At 45.3% G+C, this 20,175-nt stretch overlaps 1 protein-coding gene across 1 annotated transcript; it reads left to right on the forward strand.

The window, feature by feature from the left end:
* The first annotated feature begins 100 nt into the window (after nucleotides 1-100).
* Nucleotides 101-20,117, forward strand: DNAAF1 (dynein axonemal assembly factor 1). Its single transcript, XM_081118628.1, has 12 exons — nucleotides 101-393; nucleotides 2,409-2,544; nucleotides 3,003-3,094; nucleotides 4,666-4,887; nucleotides 5,026-5,192; nucleotides 8,288-8,409; nucleotides 10,726-10,892; nucleotides 13,175-13,441; nucleotides 15,798-15,907; nucleotides 17,532-17,588; nucleotides 18,501-18,867; nucleotides 19,725-20,117. The coding sequence occupies exons 1-12, from the start codon at nucleotides 258-260 to the stop codon at nucleotides 19,826-19,828; spliced, it is 1,947 nt and encodes a 648-aa protein (XP_080974754.1). The 5' UTR covers nucleotides 101-257; the 3' UTR covers nucleotides 19,829-20,117.
* Nucleotides 20,118-20,175: the final 58 nt, after the last annotated feature.

A 20,175-nucleotide genomic window follows, 5' to 3' on the forward strand; every position in this document is an offset into this window, starting at 1 on the left:
CACGTGATTCGCGCCGGCTCCGGAGGGGGCGGGGCCATGGCGAGGCCCGCCCCTGGCGTCCGGAAGTGCCGGTCTGTCCGAGTGCGCGTGTGCACTGGTTGCCGTGGAGACCAAGGAGTCGTTAGGCTGCCAACGACGCCGGCGCGAGTGCGGGCGGGGCAGGAAAGCCGCACCTCCCCGGAGCGGCCGGCGCTGCAGCGACCCCGCGAAAGGGGGCTGCCCTTTGCTACCGGGTGTTCGGTGTTTCCAGAGCAAACATGCACCCCGAGGTCTTGGAGCCCCCGGCGGAAGAGGGGGAGAAACCGGACTGCGAGCGGGAGCCGGGTGTGGTGCCCGGCGTGGAGGAGTCTGCGGGCGACCGCGGGAACGCAGGCCAGGGGGACCGCAAGGAAGGTGCTGACCACCGCCCCAGGGAGGCGGGGGAGGCGACGGGCTGCGCCCAACCCCGCGTACCTGATCTTCACAGCCAGCACTAGCAATAATAATAGTAAGAGCGGCCCACACTGATTAAAGGACGCCTGCCAAGCGCTCACCGCAGTTGAGCCATACACCCGCCCTCTGCGTTAGGCACTCCTCTCCCCATTTAATACAGATGAGGAAACTGAGACTGAAAAGGTTCTAGAACTTGCTTCAAACAGATTACCCTCAGCCAGTCAATAACAGAACAGACTCGGAGCCCAAGTCCTTAGCCAACACTCCGTTTCTCTCCCTGCCCAACCTTTTTATGTTTCGAATGTATCCCATTATTGCTATCACCATTTAAGATCAAAAGATGCCGGAGCGGGACATCTTAATTGGATTCACAGTGTCCAGTCCAGTGCCTGACTCATGCTGAGAGGGTGAAGGAAGAGCTGGCAGGTCTGGGGTTAGCAGGTGACTCCTTGCCAGTTTCCCAGAATGGGCACAGAAAGCAGGTTTTCAGCCTCTGCTCCCACTTAGCTTGGGGCCCTAAGGAAAACCTATTAGTGACTAGATAAAGAAACCACTTGATTTGTGTTTCATTTTTTGAACCTAGTTCAACCAATATATCTTGAGCGTCAACTGTCCAGGCAAGCCCTGCGTGAAGAGCTGTTGGAAAGCTCTGGGGAAAGCTCCGTAGAGATTGAAGCTCTGCAACTGGCCAGCTTTATGGCTGTTGGCCCAGAGCTTAACCTCTCTGTGGAGCAGTGTCCTTGTCTGCAAGCAGGGATATTATATAGGGATAATTAGAGTTTCTGTCATACAGTGGGCCATTAATAAATCATAGCTCTTGTTATTATTACGTATTTTGGGCACCTATTCTTTATTTCGCAAACCTTTGTCTGGTGCTCCTTGTAGCTGAGCATTGTACACAGTGGGAAGTGGAGAAGTGTAAGACCCAGCCCCACACATGGAGGGTAGAGTTCCATTCGACAGACTTCACAAACACACAGCAGAAGCCAGCGATCCTTAAGGTTAAGTGTGTTTGAATTGGCCAATTAAAAAAATTTAGGTGCATTGGAATGTGCTCATTGCCACTATTTTTTTTTGGTTTTGTGTTTTCTTTTGAGAACTTTTTAAAAAGGAACAGAGAACCTTATACCGAACACTCATGTATCACCACTAAGAACTGAAAATAATTAACATTTTTATCATATTCACTTGAAGTCTTTTTTAATTAAGTAAATAAAACATTTCAGATGATTTGTATTAAATTTATTGGGGTGACATTGGTTAATAGGATCATATAGGTTTCACATGCACATTTCTATGATACATGATCTGTATATTGCATTGTGTGCCCACCACCCAAAGTCAAATCATCTTCTGTCACCATGCATTTCAGATCAATGTGATGTTCCCCACCTCACCCCCAATTCTAGTCCCATTCCTTTCTCCCCCCAAAAATGTATACACACTTTTAATAATTATTAATTCCAATGGGTTAAATCTGAAAAGAAACATCAATTGATATGTATGTGTGTGTATAATGTTTTTAAACAATGCATAGCATTGGTTTGTGTTTTTAATTTATATAAATGGTATCCTGTGTTTATTATGAAACTTGCTTTTTTCACTCTATGTGTTTCTGAGAATTAGCCACATTAGTGATGTAGCTCCAATACATTATTTTCCAAGGCAGAATAATAATCTATTGTTTTATTTAACTAGTTCCTATGGATGGACATTTGCACTGTTAACAGTTTTTGGCTGTTACAAATAATGCATAAATGAATATTTTTGTCCATGTTTCCTTATGCACCTATATGAGAGCTTTTACAGAGGACCTACCGAGAAGCAAAATTTCCTTACTTCTTTAAAAATTGTTATACATTTAAAGAGTACTGGTGTTCTATACTATAAGCAGACAGTTATTAATCAAGTTGAAATTGGGTACACTTTTAAATACATTTCTTGATCTCCATAGAACCAATCTCTTATTTTCACAGAAATTAATGATCCTAAGGAATCATGTGCGGGTCCTTCGGACACATCCTACAAAAGTGAGCAGAAACAGAGTGGTGATAGCAGGTCAGACGGTTGCTTAGCACACCAAAGAAGTGACAAAGAAGATGATGGCCCCAGGTACGTGGGCACGGTGCTGCCAATTATAGCACACATTTTACCAAGTAAGGGAGATGGTATAATCACCCCATTGTACAGATAAGAAAATGAGGCTCATGAAGATTAAATAGCCCAGTGTCTGTAGTGGTGGAGTCAGGGCAGCCTGCCTCTGTGGCACAACTAACCACAACCAATCAAACTTTAATGCCAAACCTGGAGAAAAACACCAGTAGTTCTTGATTACACTATCAAAAGTATTTTTATTAGATTATACATTTCAATTTTTAAGAATGCTGAAAGTAACAATATTGGATGAGGCCTTGAAAGCTATACAAAAAAAAAATAAAGAACTTAAAATAGTTATCAGGCATATAGGGTGTTGTGGATTTGAGGGAAGGAATGAATGTGGTAAAGAATTTTTGGAATATATTTCAGAGCTGACAAACTCAGATTTCTTGTTCATGTTTTTCAATGTTTAGAATGACTAAACATTTCCTACAGAAACTCTGCAAGCAACACAAGCTTTATATTACCCCAGCATTGAATGACACGCTGTACTTACACTTTAAAGGTAAGGATCTAAGTAAAGGAGTTGTCTCAGTCAGGCAGAAAGACTCTGGTGGCATTAAAAAAGTACTTCCAGGGATCATCTGGAGTTCTCAGATTATATTTAAGTAGAAACTTCAGAGTTTAGTGGAGATTTATGGAAAAGCAATAGTATTTCTTTGAAGAAAAAGTCTCACCTTAGAGCTTATAAGAGCTTATAAAGGGGCCACTGGCTCTGTGGATACAAGGGAAACACATTGGTATCTTCTATTTAAGTTTTCCAAAGACTTAATAATTTTTCAAGTCAGAAGCTAGTTGTAAATGCTTCGGGCTTGGGAGAGATATGTTGTGAAGGATTGAGGACTGGCATAGAAAACAAAGGATGAGGGTCATGGGGTGCCTCTCAGAACAGAGAGGTATAAATAGTGGCATCCCCAAGGACTCAGGGTTGGTGTCTAGTATCTTATATAAATTAAGTTCAGGTTCAGAGACAGGGATATTCCTTGCAATGATAAAGAGTGGTAACTCCCAAGGGATGGTCCACCTGCCTCATCAGCCCTCTATGTTATTTGGTAAATAGTTACTGAGGGCCTCCTGTGTGCCTGGCATTGCTCAGTGCTAGAGACACAGAGATAGATGGGCAAGGGTGCCTTTGGTGTCCTGGGGAATGGTGCAGCCACTGTGAGGAGCACTGGGCCAGGGAGGTTCACGAACAGCTCTAGCAGCACAAATGCCTTAAGAGTTTGGAAAGACTCCCAACTAGCCTCCTCACCTCCACATTGTCACCTCCAAAATTCTCCACCACTGTCCTTGTGTAGCAGTGATAAGATGACTTAGAAGGGCAGATCTAAGGGGATCAATATTTAAGAGGCAGAAGAAGAGGACCCAGTAGGTGAGACCAAGTAGAAAGAGTCAGAGAGGCAGACCAGCTGGGCGAGAGATGTGTCCGTTATCTACTGCGGTGGAACAGCTTATCCCCAAACTTAGCAACTTAAGTTCATCATCTCACACTGTTTACAGGGCCAGGAATCTGGGAATGACTTCGCTGAGTGGTTCTGGCTCCAAGTCTCTCATGAGGTTGCAGCCAAGCTGTTGACTGTTTTGCTAACCTTCAATTTGGCTCATAAAGCTGAAAAATGAATGAAAACAAGACCCACAGTTTGCACTAGCTTCAGGCTTAGCTTCATCCTGGGGCTCATAATGTATCTTCATGAGGTTCACTCTCCTTTTCTTGGCCCTGCTTTCCTCTGATTCATTTCAGACAAGCCATCTCTCACCTTCACGCACTCTTAGCCATGAAGGGAAGGTAGCTGGCCACTCCAACATAAAGACTGCCTTTTTCCAGTGGAGCCAGCCACCCTCCCCAGGATTCACCCAAGTTGGCCCCACCTGTCTAAGCATGACCAGCCCAGAATGAATCGTTGTGACTCTGAGAGCTATGGGGTAGTGTCAAAGGGGGATGTTCCTCAAAGCAAAGTGGCCATACCGTCACTTGAGGAAGGGGGTGTGGATGCTAGGCAGGTAGGCAGAAACAAGGGTGACTCCTGTGTCTCTTATGTGCACGGAGGAGCTTAATCGACATCCCCTTCTCCCTAGGTTTCGATCGCATCGAGAACTTGGAAGAGTACACAGGGCTGCGTTGTCTCTGGCTGGAGTCCAATGGAATACAGAAAATCGAGAACCTGGATGCCCAAACCGAATTGCGTTGCCTCTTCTTGCAAGTGAACTTGCTTCATAAAATCGAGAACCTAGAACCTCTGCAGAAACTGGATGCTCTCAACCTCAGCAACAATTACATCAAGACCATTGAAAACCTCTGTGAGAATGCCCCACTTGGGGTCTTTTTAAATGCCATTATGTCCACTGCTTTACCTGGGGGAGGTTCTAAAATTTTATGTTATGGGCAAGAAACGTTTTATACCTTTGTTGTTTACTTCTGCTGACCTCACCTTCCAGCCTGTCTGCCTGTCCTGAACACGCTCCAGATAGCCCACAATCACTTAGAGACGGTGGAAGACATTCAGCATCTGAAGGAGTGTTTGAAACTTTGCGTTCTTGACCTTTCCCACAATAGGCTGAGTGACCCCGAGATCTTGAGCATCCTGGAGAGCATGCCTGATTTGGTAAAACACACAAAACTTGCCTATTTTAATGTTCTTTAGATATGAAATCTCTTCTCTTCTCTCCTTCCTTCTCTCCCTCCTTTCACACTCTTTCCCTCTTTGTATTTTTAGCTGGAGTATCTTAAATGCCAGATGCTAGATCATTTCACCCACAAATATTTTAGTGTGTATCTCTGACAGATAAGGACCCTTTTTTTTTTTTTTACCACAAAGTACTGTTATTATATCTAAAATATTGTAATACAGTAGTGCCTTGGTTTTCAAATGTACTGCGTTCCAGAAGACCGTTTGAGTTCTGAAATGTTTGAAAACCGAGGGATCCACAGCCCACAGCTAGGCCTCAGGATCTTGCCCTCAGTGGATGCCGCGTGGCCTTTTGAAAACCAAAGCATTTACTTCCAGGTTTACGGCGTTTGTAACCCAAAATGTTTGTCAACAGAGATGTTCGAAAACCGAGGTACCATTGTAACTATATTTAATATGTAGGCCATGTTCAATTTTTCCCATTTGTCTCAAAAAAATGCATTTTGACCATTGGTTTGTTCAAATCCAAACCAGATCCACGCATCACATTTGGATTATTTTTGTCTCTCAGACCTCCTGATCTCTCACTGCCCCCCCCCCTCCATTACTCTATCAAAGAAACTGCGTCCTTCCCTTGCAGTGTGCCACACCCTGGACTTGGTTGATTGCACCCTCATGGTGTTGTTTAACATGTTCTGCTGTACCCAGTATTTCTTGCAAAGTGATCATGGAGCCAGAGGCTTCATCAGATCCAGGTTCAATATTTAACTTTGAGGTATGCCATTGCATCACATCATGGGACATGTAATACGTGGTGGCCTCTCTTTTTGTAACTTTAATATTAATGAGTGGGTGCAGGTCTCGTCAGCCTGGCCGAGCCATTATGAAGTCCCCATAGCTCTTTCCCGCAGTTGTTTTGGCAGCCACCAATGGGCATTGCCCGGGTGCACTATTTCATCGGGAGTCGTGTGATGGCCATTTTCTGCTTACCTTACCCCTTCTGCATTTCTTAGCTGGAACGCTTCTGCAAAGAAGCACTTTCCCTCATCAACTAGTGGTTCCCTAAAACCACGCAGTTCATACAGGAAAGGCCAGGGGAAAATGTTGGCTTCTTTTCATTTGTTTATCAATTTTCAGAGAAGCAAGTCTAGCAACAGTTCATGGAGACAATGAAGTGTTTTTCTTTTTCAGTATCGTTATGAACTCATGGATTTATATATACAGTGTTTGGTATGATTTAACCCTTGCTGTCATTTTAATTTTGGATGCTCCAATGGTCCCATCTTCTGGCCTGTGACAACCCATCCAGGTGGCAGTTGTGTCCTTTTGACTCACCCTCAGTGGCCTTTGATGGCTTCCTTGATTTTTAGAGTGGATGTGTTGTCGTGTGTACTAGGAAACATATTTAAAACAGCACAGAAAGCCCTCGAGTTTACTGTTTACTGCTTAGGTCATGATAAGTAAGGAAAAGGAGAGCCTACTGAAGGAAAAATAGCTCAAGAATAACCTGGGGAGGAGACTATTAAGAAGGGCCAGGTTGGCATTGCTAGCACATGGCAATAATATAAAGCTGTATTATATCATAATGCTTTCTTTTTCTTGCTTAGCTGCCATAACAGATTACCATGGGCTTGGAGGCTCAAACAAAAATTTATTTTCTCATAATTCGAGTAGTTAGAAGTCCAAGATGAAGGTGTCAGCAGGGCTAGTTTCATTTTGAGCCTTTCTCTTTGGTCGTCTTCTCCCTGTAGGACACAAGGTCTTTCCTCTGTGCATGTCTGTGTCCCAGTCTCTTCTTTTTATAAGGATACCAATCATATTGGATGAGGGTCTGTCCCTGTGACCTCATTTAATCTTAATTGACCTCTTTATTATTATTATTATTTTACTTTAAATTTTAAATAAACCACCAGAACTGAAACTACTGACTGTCATTTCCCTAAAATAGGGAAATCAATCTAAAACACATCAAAAGATAGCAGTTTGAAAGGGTGGTGACAGCAGGCATTTGGTATCTTTTAAAAACCTTCAGGCTGCAGGAAACATGTGACCAAGAGTGTTATGATTATCCATTATAGTTTCATCAGTATCTGTACCAATTTAGGTGACAATTAATCGACCTCTTTGAAGGCCCCGTTCTCCAAATACAGTCACATTCCAAGGTGCTGGGGCTCGGACTTCAATACAGCATGCCCATAACAAAATGTAGTTTTGTTACGATTGCTTTAGAGTTTGTTTGATGACTGCTTTAAAATTCTCCACACCGCACGCACCCCTTTAGGGCCTGCGCCTGGAGCACACCGCTCCCGCCACCCCAGCCCCGCAGGACAGGCCACTTGAAAATGAAGGGAGTGTGAGGGTGGAGCTGGGGGAAGGCTAAACCGACCAGTTCGCAGTGTGCTTATGTTCTCCAATATCAACAGCCACTTTAGATATGAAAGTATTCAGTCAGCTTAAACGGCTCACTCCCGTCTCCTTGCCTGTTCACTTTCTTTCCGGTTCACCTGCAGAAGAGGAGGTGGCAGCATTTAAAGATGGGGGAAGGCGGGTTGCCTCACTGCATGTTTCTTTCCCTTTTGTGGTCCCAGCATGACATCTAGGAGACCCGTGGGCCTCGCAGGAAATACGCGGGCACTTCCCGTCCCTTCCCCTGAGTCACTGGCTCTTTATCCGTCCAGCCGCTGTGTCCTTTTCTTAAAATGGGTCCTGGCCGGGAAGGAGGGAAAACAGGCAATTAGGCTGAGATCAGTTTTCATTGGAGAGATTGTGTGAGCAAAACTAATGTGAGCACCAGCTCTCGGAAAAGGGCTCGGGAAATGTTTTACACTCTTGTTCTGGCAGGACAGTGAGACTGAGGATCTGAAGTTCGAGAAGAGAAAGGGCCGCCCTGGTATCAGGACAGTTCTGATGGCACAAAAACAGTGATGCCCTCTGGCTTCGCTAATGACGTCCTCAGGATCTGACGCTGGCACTTCCTTTTTGTTTATTTATTCTTAGAGCACAGTACATATGAAATATTTAAACCACAGCCATTTTTAACAGCTAATTTGGTTCTGCCTATTTGCTTACAGCGTGTCCTGAATTTGATGGGAAACCCAGTTATTAGGCACATCCCTAACTACCGAAGGACAGTCACTATCCGACTAAAACACTTAACATTCCTGGATGATAGACCAGTTTTTCCAAAGGACAGGTAAGGAAGAGATCACATTTTAATATGTAATAGTTGAGCACGCTTACTAAACTTTTAAAAAATTCTGATTTTTGAGCATTTTCACCCATCATTAAATTCTTTGGAAATAGGTTGAATGGCTACATAATTTTTCATAATAGAAAATTCTCTAATTTTGAGCATTTATTCATAGGTGTTTTTTTATAATCCTTTGATAAATATTGTATATAAGTCTCTGACCTCATTGCTGATTATTTCCTTAGGGCGGAATTCAAGGAGTTCTATAATTGGATCAAAAAATGTGGTCTGAACCTTTTTAAAGGTGCTTATACATGATGTCCCCCCAAAATGGGTATACACTTTAACAGCTGATTTCTATTACATTTTGAAAATGAAATGTATTTTAATAAACACTGGCTTTATAATTATAACAAACTGGCTTTATAATTATTCAAAGTGTGTATATACTTTTTTGGGACACCTTGTATTCTCTAATTGTTTCCTAGAAAGTTTGTAACAATTTATAGCTTCACCAGACATTGCCATGTAAAATAAATCTTTGCCAGGCGACTTGATGAGTGAAGATGGCGTATCCTGTTAAATTTGTATTTTTGGATAACTGACGAGGTTGGTTACATTTGCCATCTTTGTCAGACATTTATGTTCCCTCCTCTATGAGTATTCCACTCACAACTTCCTCCCAGCTTCCTTTATTCTGGGAGGGATTTTTCTTACTGATTCATAAGAGCTCTTTTTATATTAAGAACAATAAATCCGGGACTGCCATGTGCATTGTCACATTACTTTTATCTGTGTTTTTAATTGAGATCACTGTTCATTCTAACTTTGAATAAAACCTCAGTCACATGGACAACTTGAAGGCAAGCGCAATCTAAGTTTTGAATGATACAACATTTAATAAATGTAACTGGTACTATGTTTTTGAACTCACAAATTTAAGTCAAACTAACAAATACTTCAAGTAGAAGTGAGAGCCTCCACTCCAATTAGATGAGAAAACAAGAAGACCTGCTTCTGGGAAGTTGGGCAGAGATGCCCCCAGTTTCCTGGCCCCCACCCTGGGGGGATGGGAGACAGCAAGCGCAGCCTGTGTGCTGACTTGAAAACCCAGCTCGGCAGCCAAGAGTTATGTCCCCTGAGGTGGGCTTGCTAACCTCCCAAGCTTCATGTTCCTCATCTGGAAAGTGGGGACAATACCGACCACAGGGTCCTTGTGAGTAACACGTGGGTCTTGAGCAGGTAACGGGAGCATAGGAGTGAGCCAATGAGCTCAGCTATTGCTGAGGCTCTGAGCCCCACCCTGAAGTAGCGCTGACCGGCGGGGAGTGTAAACTGACACGAGGCGAACCCTTCACAGGGAGACCCATCACCTGTGCAGTGTAGCACGACTCCAGGTCAGGAGTCACATTCACCTGGGTTCGAATCCTGATGCCGCCTGGTCCATGCTGGGCACTTGCTCTTCTCTCTGCCTGGGATGCACATCACAGGTGTTGGCAGGTGCCTGCTCACCTGTGGTCTTATTAAGATCTCCATGACCCAGCACCCTATCTAAGTAGCACCCTTTCCTCCTGGTGTCCCTTCAGCCTGATTCTTTTCTTAGGACACAGTAGCCTCTGACATGCTGGTCGCCTTGTTTAGGGCCTGTCTTTCCCCACAAAAGGGAAGCTCTAACAGAGAGCAGAGTCATCTCCTATGTTACCTGCTGTAACCCCAGCCCCTAGAACAGTTCACCCATTTAATGTGTACAATTTGGTGGTTTTTAGTATATTCACATAGTTGTGCAACCACCACCATAATCAATTCTAGAATAATTCCATTCCCCTAAGAAGGAGCCCTTACTTATTAGTCACTCCCAACCAACCGAGCCACACCAGCCAGGGCAAACTGCCCATCTTTAAATTGTGTTGTCTTTGTATTAATGAGGTGTACATTTCTTTATATATTCTAGGTACAAGTCCCTTATCAGGTATATGATTTACAAATATCTTCTCATATTCTGTGGGTTGTCTTTTTACTTTATTTGTGGTATTTGCATTGCAAACACTTTAATGTTGGTGGAGACCAATATCTCTCTTTTTTCTTTTGTGACTTATGCTTTTGGTATCACATCTAGAAGGCTTGCAATCCATTTGACTTTAAAGATTAAAATGTACATCTTTTAACTTCTGTCCTTGTGGCCACATGTCCTGTGTGGCTTTGGTTTGCCTGGGGAAAAAGAACAGGTTTGATCAGGCAGTATATGTTTTGAATTTACCTTTAACCTGTGAAAATGGAAACCTCCATGATTTCTCTTCTTGTTTAAATCCTTCTAAACAGAGCTTGTGCAGAGGCCTGGGCGAGGGGAGGGTATGAGGCGGAGAAAGAGGAGAGACGGCAATGGGAGAGCAGAGAACGGAAGAAGATCACAGACAGCGTCGAGGCCTTGGCCATGATCAAGCGGCGGGCTGCGGAGAGGAAGCGGCAGAAGGAAAGACAAGAGAGAGGTAGGCGTCGGCCCAGATGGCGTCCAGGGCTCTGTTTCGGTTAGAAACCCATGCTGCTGACCTCGTGGTCTTCCATCTCTGGGATTTAGGGGGTGGGGGGAAGCTTGGACCATGTACTCACAGACCTGCTGATCCATCTGCACTTGGCTTCCCCCACCTGCCAGGGGCAATGAAGACCCCCAGCATTTAGTGCAGTTTCAAACCACTTTCAGTGATTAAAACTCAATTTGTTAAAATAGCCTCAGTTTTCCAAATTAAATGATATATTCATTTTCTATGACAGCCATAACTAATCGCCACACATTTATGGGCTTACCCAACACAAATTTATTATCTTAGCACAGTTCTGGAGGTCAGAAGTCTGACATGAGCCTCACTGGGCTAAAATCAAGGTGGGGCAAGGTGGTCCTGCGCTTGAGGAGCTTGGTAGGGAGCTGCAGCCCCCAGGTTGGACAGAGACCTTGTTGTAAATCACCATGGAAAAGCATGGAGGCCCTTGACCTTTTTAAAAACTGAGATGGAATTCACGTAACAAAAAATTAACCATTTAAAAAAAATTTTATTGATTGATTGATTTTAGAGACAGAGAGGAAGAAGGGGAGAGAGGGAAAGAGAGAGACAGAGAGAGACAGGGAGAAACATCAATTTGTTGTTCCACTTATTTATGCATTCACTGGTTGCTTCTTGTACATGCCCTGACTGGAAATCGAACCTGCACCCTTGGCGTAGTGGGATGATGCTCTAATCAGCAGAGTAACCCAGTCAGGGCCAAAATTAACTGTTTTTAAATGGCACTTAGTACAGTCACAATGTTGCACAACCAGCACCTCTCTCTAGTTCCAAAACATTTTATTAACCCCAGAATAAAACCCTGAACCCATTAGTAGTGACTCCCCACCCCACGCCCTTCCCCAGCCCCTGACAACCACCAATATTTCCAGACATTTCATATGCACAAAACCATACAGTATGTAGCCTTTTGCATCTGGCTTCTTTCACTCAGCATGATGTTCCTGAGGTCCCTGCACATTGTAGCGTGATCAGTGCTTCATTCCTTTTTGTGGCTTGACCTTGACAATTCAATTCTGTCAACTTTGAGGGGTAGCTGCACTGCCTCCCCTGTAGCACAGATCATTTTCCCTCTGTTTAGCCGGATGATTGTATTTAACCTGCTGGACCCTTGAAAGATTCAGGATCATCCTATTTCTAGCTTGGCACAACTAGGGCAGGCCCGGAAAATGTTCTTGGCCCCCACAGACCCTGTTCTAAGATCTTGGAGTCTCTCTCCCTGCCTTGTTCTCTCACTCTCTCCCCATTTCAAGACTCTATCCACTCCCAGGTTTGGTATAAATGAAACCCTCCTTGCCCCACCTAACCTACAGCCCCTAGTCCAGGACTCAGAGCCCCCAGCCCACACCCAAGGCCAGCATTTGGTAGAGGCTTCTAGTGAGTCAGTCCTGGGCCTATCCTAGTCCAACCCCAACTTGAGCCAGCAGGATCCTGGGGATGGTGCTCAGGGCACCCTAATAAGTAAGAAACCCCTTCCATGTCCTATATCCAGTAGAAAAGCAAGAGTCTCCACACATGTTTCTAAAGGACATGTATTGGTTTTCACCTAATTACAAAATGTGAATACATTACATGCAGAAAAGCACAAGGAACAACATAATTGCAGCAAGAACCACTCAGTATTTAGTGTGGGTAGTTCCTGGCTTTTCCCCCGGCATGTAACACATATGTGTTTTAGAGAAAAATGGTATAATTATATTGCTTCCTGCCTACTCTTTTGCATTAGTATAATATTTCTTCCATAAAATAGACTTTCTCCCATAGCATGTTTTCTTTTCTCAGCTTTGTATTTGGATATTTTTAAAAATTTTCAGAAAAGCTTAAGGGATGGTGTCAGATGATTTTTAACATTTACACAGACACACACACACACTTTCCTGTTCTGCTGAACCATTTGAAAATGAAGGCAGACATCGTGGCCCTCAAACCCATGTACTTCTGCGTACATCTCCTAAGAACCTCCTGCATTGCTTTCTTAATGGCTGTGTCCTGTTCCATTAGATGGATGAGCTAAGTGATCCCTCTCACGGACATTTACCTCTGTTTATTTAGCAATATAAAAAGCAATGAACACCGTGAGGGCAATTCTTTACTGGTCCCAGACAGTTCCCTGGGCTCAGTCTCAGCAGTTCATTGCATGTCCCCAAGAGACATGCAGACACCCTGTCCTCCCAGGACATTTCCCAGTTCACCTCCGGACTTCTCTTGTCCAGGGGAGGTGCCCGCACCAGATGAAAATGAGAACGTGGATGTCAATGAGGAAGGGAAGGAAGAGCCTCATGAAGATGGAGAAAGGCAGCAAAAAATGGAGCTGTTTGTCAAGGAATGCTTCGAGGCCAAGGATGAGCTCTTCCCAGAAAAGTCGAGTTTCTTAGAGGAGCTGCCTACTCATGTTAATTCAGAGGTTGAAGACCAGGATCCAGGAGGGCTGCTCCCAGCTGAGGCCCCCGAGCCAGCAACCCTGGGAGCTACCTGGGAAGGTAATGTTGTTATAGGACACCAGAAACACCAGAAAAGGTCATCGGACGGTTGAAGGGAGAGTGCTGTCCCCTCCTTAGTCCTTGTCATGCTTGTGAGAAAGAATTCAGATGAGTAACACACAGCAGCGTTTCACTAAAGCAAGCTAACTTATTAAGGAAGCAAGGCAAGCTAATTTATCAAAATACGCCTGGCATAAAGCAGAGGTGGGCACTCAGCTAACCTGAGTGTGAACCTGGTGGGGGTTCAGGGGGTTTTATACCCTTCTGTCTACAGGTTTCAAGGTTCCTCTGCCAGGTATCTTGGGCACAGACTAGATTTCAAGGTAGATTGTACTTTGTTGTGGATTTCCCAGAATTTATGAGAACATCTGGCAAGTCCCAAGACTTCTGACTTCTTTTTTCAGTGAGTGAGATAAACTCCCCTTTTCCCCTTTCCCCCAAACAGCTGACGACTTTGTTTAGTGGATGAGATAAAACTCCCCCTTCTTTCCTTGCCCCTTGCCCCCTCCTGCCTTAGCAGTTCCAGGGTGATTTAAGCTAAGTATTCTCTGGTTGGGGAGGAGAGGTATTAACCATTTGCTCTCAAGTGTCCTTGGTTGGGGAAGATGAGGTCTTGCTGTAAGCTGGCTGCAAGCTGCCCAAAATGTTTGGCCTTGTTTAATTTTCTTGTCTCAGTTTCCCTATTCCACTTACCCAGGAAGTTTCCTAGCTTCTTGCTATCTGTTACAGTGTGATCAGAACAACACAGATGCAGGCTCAGGGCAGCACTCCCGGAATCGCAGCCTCGGAGTCATGCATCCACGGGGTCAGGGGCAGTTTTCCCCTGCTGGTTGCTATTTCTATAAGATGAAGTACACACATTGTCTCGCTATCTAGAGCAGTGCTGCTCATAGAAATATAACAGAGGCACATTAAACAAAGTAAAAGAATGGGCGAAACACCAACAATATAGTTTATTTAATCCATTATGTCTAAAATATAGTAATTTAAATCAATATAAAATTATTAATGAGATACTTTACCTTTGGGGAGCACTACATCTTCAAATCCAGTATGTTTTTGACACTTAAACAGTACATTGTAATTCAGTTGCTAACTTTTCAACAGTTAAAGTAAAATGAAGTCCTACTAAAAGAAGCAAGTTGTTTTATACTGCTTCAGCTTTTAAATTTGATTAAAAACAAAAATAAAAATTCAGTTCCTCAGGAGTGCTGGCCACATTTCAAGCTCTCAGTAGCCATATGTGGCTCTGGCTACCATAGTTGATGATGCAGATGTAGAAAAAGGTACCCCTGGCAGGTTCTAGCCATGGTCCTTGGGTCCTGCTGACTAACAGATAAACGTAAGACACCATCCTATTGCTGTGTTGTCAGTAAGGATGAGCCAGACCTGGAACGTCTATGGGCACCAGTGAAGGCCACAGCTTCCCAGGCTGCCTTGTTCAGCCTTCTCAGCAACTTTATGAGCCAGGTGCTATGATCATTACTGCATTTTTTTGAGTTGGAAACTGAGGCTCAGAGAGGTGAAGTAACTTGCTCCAAGTCGCAAAGCAAGTAAACGGTGGAGCCGTGTTGTGGGCCTGGGGTCGTCCACAGCAGCAACCACGGAAGCCCTCTGCCTGCTGCCTGTTTTGTCTTAAACTCATGCCCCAAAGTGGCTCTTTGAATCACGCTATTCATACCAGTACTCAGGGTGGACGCATTGAACCTACGTGTAATGAGAAAAGATGGGCCATTAATCTTTAATGTAGTAACTGAAGCCATGAGACAGATGAGAAAGCAGAGAACAGGGCCCAAGAATACAGCCTTGGGGAGTTTGAAAAGTGGGGCCATGGAGGAAGAAGAGGAGGAACCCCCCCTGGATTCCATATTCATCCCCAAGCAACCTTGAACCATTTAACAGGTCTCTCTAACGCTCAGTGGGCAGTCCAAGAGGGCGGTGGGTTCGGCCCTTCCAGACAGAGCTATGACATGAACCCCCAGCTTGCCTGTTCTCCAGCTCCCCAGTTGGCCTTTGACGCTGTTGCCTTTCTCAGTCTCCTTGCCCATCGATCACGCCTTTTCCAAGGTGCCTGCGTGCTCTGCATTGACTCCTGGCTGGCACTTCCATCTCATCCGAGTCATCTCCAGGCTCCGGCCGAGGCAGCTCTCTCCTTTTCCCTTCCCTTTCCTTTCTTTTTACACATAACCCTATCCTAATCTGGGGATTCTCACAGCTGCTGTCACAGGGGCTGGTCTTTCAGACCAAGCATTTGTCCTTCCTCTGCTCTTGGAATCCACCTTGACCTTGGCCTTGTCTATCTGACTGCGTATAAAACTAACTCCAAGATGAATACCTCTTTGTTGTTGTTCCTTAGAATCAGCTCCCCAGGTTGTGGCCACTGAGAGTGCATCAGGTACAGAACCTGGTGGAGGTGAAGATTTGGAAACCATTGTGCTGAAGACAGAGGAGAAGCTCTTCATCAATGTATGTAAACAGTCACATGTGGAGAAAAGTATCTGTTTTAAAACAGATGATCAGATAGGACCCTTCAAAACCCTCACTCCCCTAAGTGTGGTCCTTGGATCAGCAGGTTTAGCATCCCCTGGGAACTGGTTATAGTGCAGAATCCCAGGCCCCACCCAGACCTACTGATCCAAATCTGCATTTTAATAAGATCTCCCCTGGGGGGTTCATACGTGTGCACATTCAAGACTGAGAAGTGCTGGCCCAGGTGATTTCCCTTGAACTGTGTCTATAAAACTCTTGATTTGTTTTCCCCAAAGAAGTTACACTGCTAAGCCACTTTCCAGCTAGCCTTATACATAATGGTCGAGAAAGTTACATTTTGTCATCAGAGCCTCTAATCTCCTATGGACAGCTGCCCAGCAAACGGCTGATGCCATCTTCCTGTCCTATGGCTGCTCCAGCTTCCTGACGTGGCTGTCCAGTGTCTGGCTCCCGGACCCATGTTTAGTGCGGGGCAGCCTCATGAACCCTCTCCTTCCTGAAGCTGAATTCTGTTTTGATAAGTCTTAAATGTGTTAGCCCAAGGAATGAACACCATGAAAACTCACACATTTTGTCACCTCCCCCAGAAACGAGTTTGGTGGGGTGAGGAGTGGGGAGGCATTTCTCAAACCTTTAGCCTCACACTTAGTGGGCAGCTGGTGCTCACTCTGCTCACCTGGAAGGAGAGCCCTGGGTTCCTTCTGTTTAAACCCATGGGCACAACTTTGCCCCCTACCCACTCTCTTGATAAACTTCTAAACTGTTTCATCTCTAACTTCACAATTTCATGTGGCTCAATAAGACAAACTGAGTGGGTTTCTAGTTTTCTGGGCCTATGTATATTAAGAAACAAAACTAGGAGATTAATCTCTAGCATTTGAGAACCGACTGTATACAGGGCAACTCATAGCTAACACTTACTGTTCTTACCCTTGTATTGATGGATTTACCCTTCCAATAATTCTGAGAGGCAGGTCCTATTCCCATCCCCATTTTACAGACGAGGAAATTGAAGAACAGAGAGGTTAAGTAACTTGCCCGTGGCTACACAGCTAGGCAACAGTGGAGGAGGAATACCAACGCAGGCAGTCTGACTCCTGAGTTCATGAATCTAACACACGGTGCTGCCTACCTTGTGCTGGTGCTTGTCATGGTGCTGGATCAGTTTTTAGAGATTAAGACATCAAAACACAACATGAAACACAAAAGCCCTTCTAGTTGGGGAGGTCCAAAATATACTCACTTTACACCACAGAGTCTTGAGACTAATTTGTACATAGAAGGTGCATTTGGTTTGGGCCCCATCAAGTCCCCCCCTCTCCCCCCAGATAACCTTGTGTATCTCTAATGACAAAATCAAATGGAGAAAGGTGTGGAAATTCTTCAAACATGTCACACCTTGCAAATCTCATTTGTTGATCAGATCCAGATACTTGAAGTAGCCACGTGTGTGTTTTGTGAGTGTGCATGGGCTATCTGAGCGGTTTGGGTCATGCACGTGACTTGGGCTCACTGGACTGGGTGGCTGCACCTGTCTCACCTACCCAGCATTCAGAGTGTGCATGCCCTCCTGGTGACATGGGATCATTTGCTATTTCAGGACCTACCTGACTTGGAAGATGTTGATACAGGCGAATCTTTGGAAGAACAGGACAAGGTAATAACACAGTTTTTCCCCACATCAGCATAATTCCACTTCCACTTCCAGTCTTGTCATTTACAAAGTATATCAGCTTAATTCGAAAGTAAAATGCTCTTTGTGCTTAAAGCACTGCACATCCCCTGTATTTTCACCTTTCAAAAGGAAAGGCAACTGTTGGCTGTTGCTCACTTCCTTAAGGTTTTATGATTAACCACTGGGGCTTTCTTGAATAAATTTTACCACTGATTTTTAATAACTATGTATTCACATAAATACCTGACATGTTTCTGCCCTCCTGATATATTTATATGTCCATCTTATATACATTTGTACTATAGCAATACATAGAGAGGGGAGGAAAGAGGGGGGAGGAAGAAGTGTATGAGGCACAATGGGGAGGTCTCCCAATCTGACCTGACCCTCCTCCCTCCAGCATTACTGAGAACCTGTGTGTGCCAGACCCTGACCCTAAGGGAGACAAAAGGATAAGACATAATCTGTGCAGGACTTCATCACTGAGAAAGGGACCAGACATGAGACCACAGTTCCTACGGGGCCTGACCTCCAGGTGGCCGGGTCAGGTGCATGCCAGCCAGAGGCCAAGGCTCAGAGATGAGCCCATTCAGGGCCCTGGGAGGGTGTGGGTGTAGCCAGAACAGAGTGGGCAATGTGGAGACCCAACAGAAGGTAAGAAAGAATGTGGACACCGTTGCAGAGCTCACCACAACTTTGGGGCTCAGAAATGGCTGGCTAAGGGTGTCCATCCGGAGGCCCAACTTTCCAAGGGGGAGTGCTCTGCTCCCTTGGCACTTTCTTGTACATGGCAATAGAATATTTTGTGCGGGATAGCAGTGGAATTAGTATTGTGCATTTTAGAGTGACTACTGTGAAAGCAGAAATGTTCAAAGACATCTTTTTTTAAAACAGAAGATGTGCTTTCCAAAGATTACAACCATCTCGAGCTTGAATGATGACAGTGACCCTGAGCTGGACTACACCTCACTCCCAGTGCTGGAAAACACATCTACACACACCCTTTCAAACATATTCGCAATCTCCAAGGACACCTCCAGGAAAGTCGAGACGCCCTTTACACACATATTTAAAGAAGCAGCAAAGAGGGAGTTGGAGACCCAAAGTAGGGACACCAAGTCCCCACACCCACTGATTCAGGAGCTCAACAGCAATGAGCCTTCGGGCAAACCACCAACACCCCCCACCTGCAAAAAGGACGTGGCACCACCCCCTTCCAGTGAGGACGGGTACGGTGACCTACTTTCAGCCTCTCCTCCAGGTAATGCCACCCTGTTCTCCAAGCACAGGGGCCACCAGCTTTGACAGTGGGGAAATGAACAGCTGACCACCCCAACCCTGCAGGAGATGGCCAACTAGGCCTTTGGCCCAACAATCCCATGTTCTTGGAGAAGGTCGCTCATGACTGAACATGGAGGTGGCTGTGACCACACTCCTAACTTTATGCCTCTTTGAAGCTGCCACTTTCTGGTCACTCACCTGGTCTGAGAAGCAGCCAAGCCAAAGCATTCCTGGGTGGGTGGCATCTCCGGGCTACTTAGGACCGTGCAGATCTTGGCAATCTTGTTCAGCAGGTGTAGATGGGGCTAGGGAGCCTATATTTTCACCCCCTTCCTCACCATCTAGATCCTCAGCCTTTCCAGACAAAGGCTTCTAAGGGAGGGAGGGGACTGGTGACACCATAGCTGGGAATGTGGGAACAGCAGGCTGATTGTGGCCCCTCCACAGTGAAGGTCCAGAATCAGGATACAGGACATGTGAGACGGGAGGTTCACCAGGCAGAGACAGTGTCCAGAGCAGCTGGCTGGGTGGGACAGATGAGGCCACAATCTGACATATCAGCCTGGACTGGTGATGGGGGCCTGAGCCTGTGACCAGGGAGATGTACTACGGGGGAAGCTGGCTAGTACTTATTGATCACAAGCAAACTGGTGGGTATTTGTTCAGCAACTGTCATGGGAACACAAATCAGGGAATCTTGAACCTGGACAGTTCCTGCTCTTGACACCCTCGGTAGCCAGGTTTCTCTCTGAACACCAGCTTGCATGGCTGACTCCAGGCCTGTATGCGGGCGTGGCCATACTTCCCAAGAATACTGAGCCACCTTCTTTCCTCTAGGAAACAGCACTGGGAAGGATGCAGTGTGGTCTGAGAGGGAGCCTGAGGAGCCCGCAGTGCCTGAGGTGGGAGACCAGGAAGATATTGAATTTGGCTTGGACTGAACCACAAGGAGGCCCCACTGCCCTTGGACTAACGGAGCCAGTGTCTGGGTGCAGGTCACCCTCATGCTTGGCCCCCTTTCCTGCAATTCCTGAGAGTGCTCTGGGGCCTTGGCTGCAACGTGTACCCATCGCACAACTCATCCCCTACGCTCTCAGCTCTTGCAAATGTCGGGCAGCACTGTGTTCCTTGTTCTGAGAGTATAACCCACTTACCCCGGTTATTTGTGATATAAATTGTATAACCGTCAATGTCTCCTTTGAACACTATAAACATTTTAGTAGTCATGTGAGATAATGTTGATTATTTAGTATCTGTGCGAGTCCTATATGAGCCATTTCATCAGGTA

The sequence above is a fragment of the Miniopterus schreibersii genome (assembly GCF_964146895.1).
Source record: "Miniopterus schreibersii genome assembly, chromosome: 18".
Classification (NCBI taxonomy): domain Eukaryota; kingdom Metazoa; phylum Chordata; class Mammalia; order Chiroptera; family Miniopteridae; genus Miniopterus; species Miniopterus schreibersii.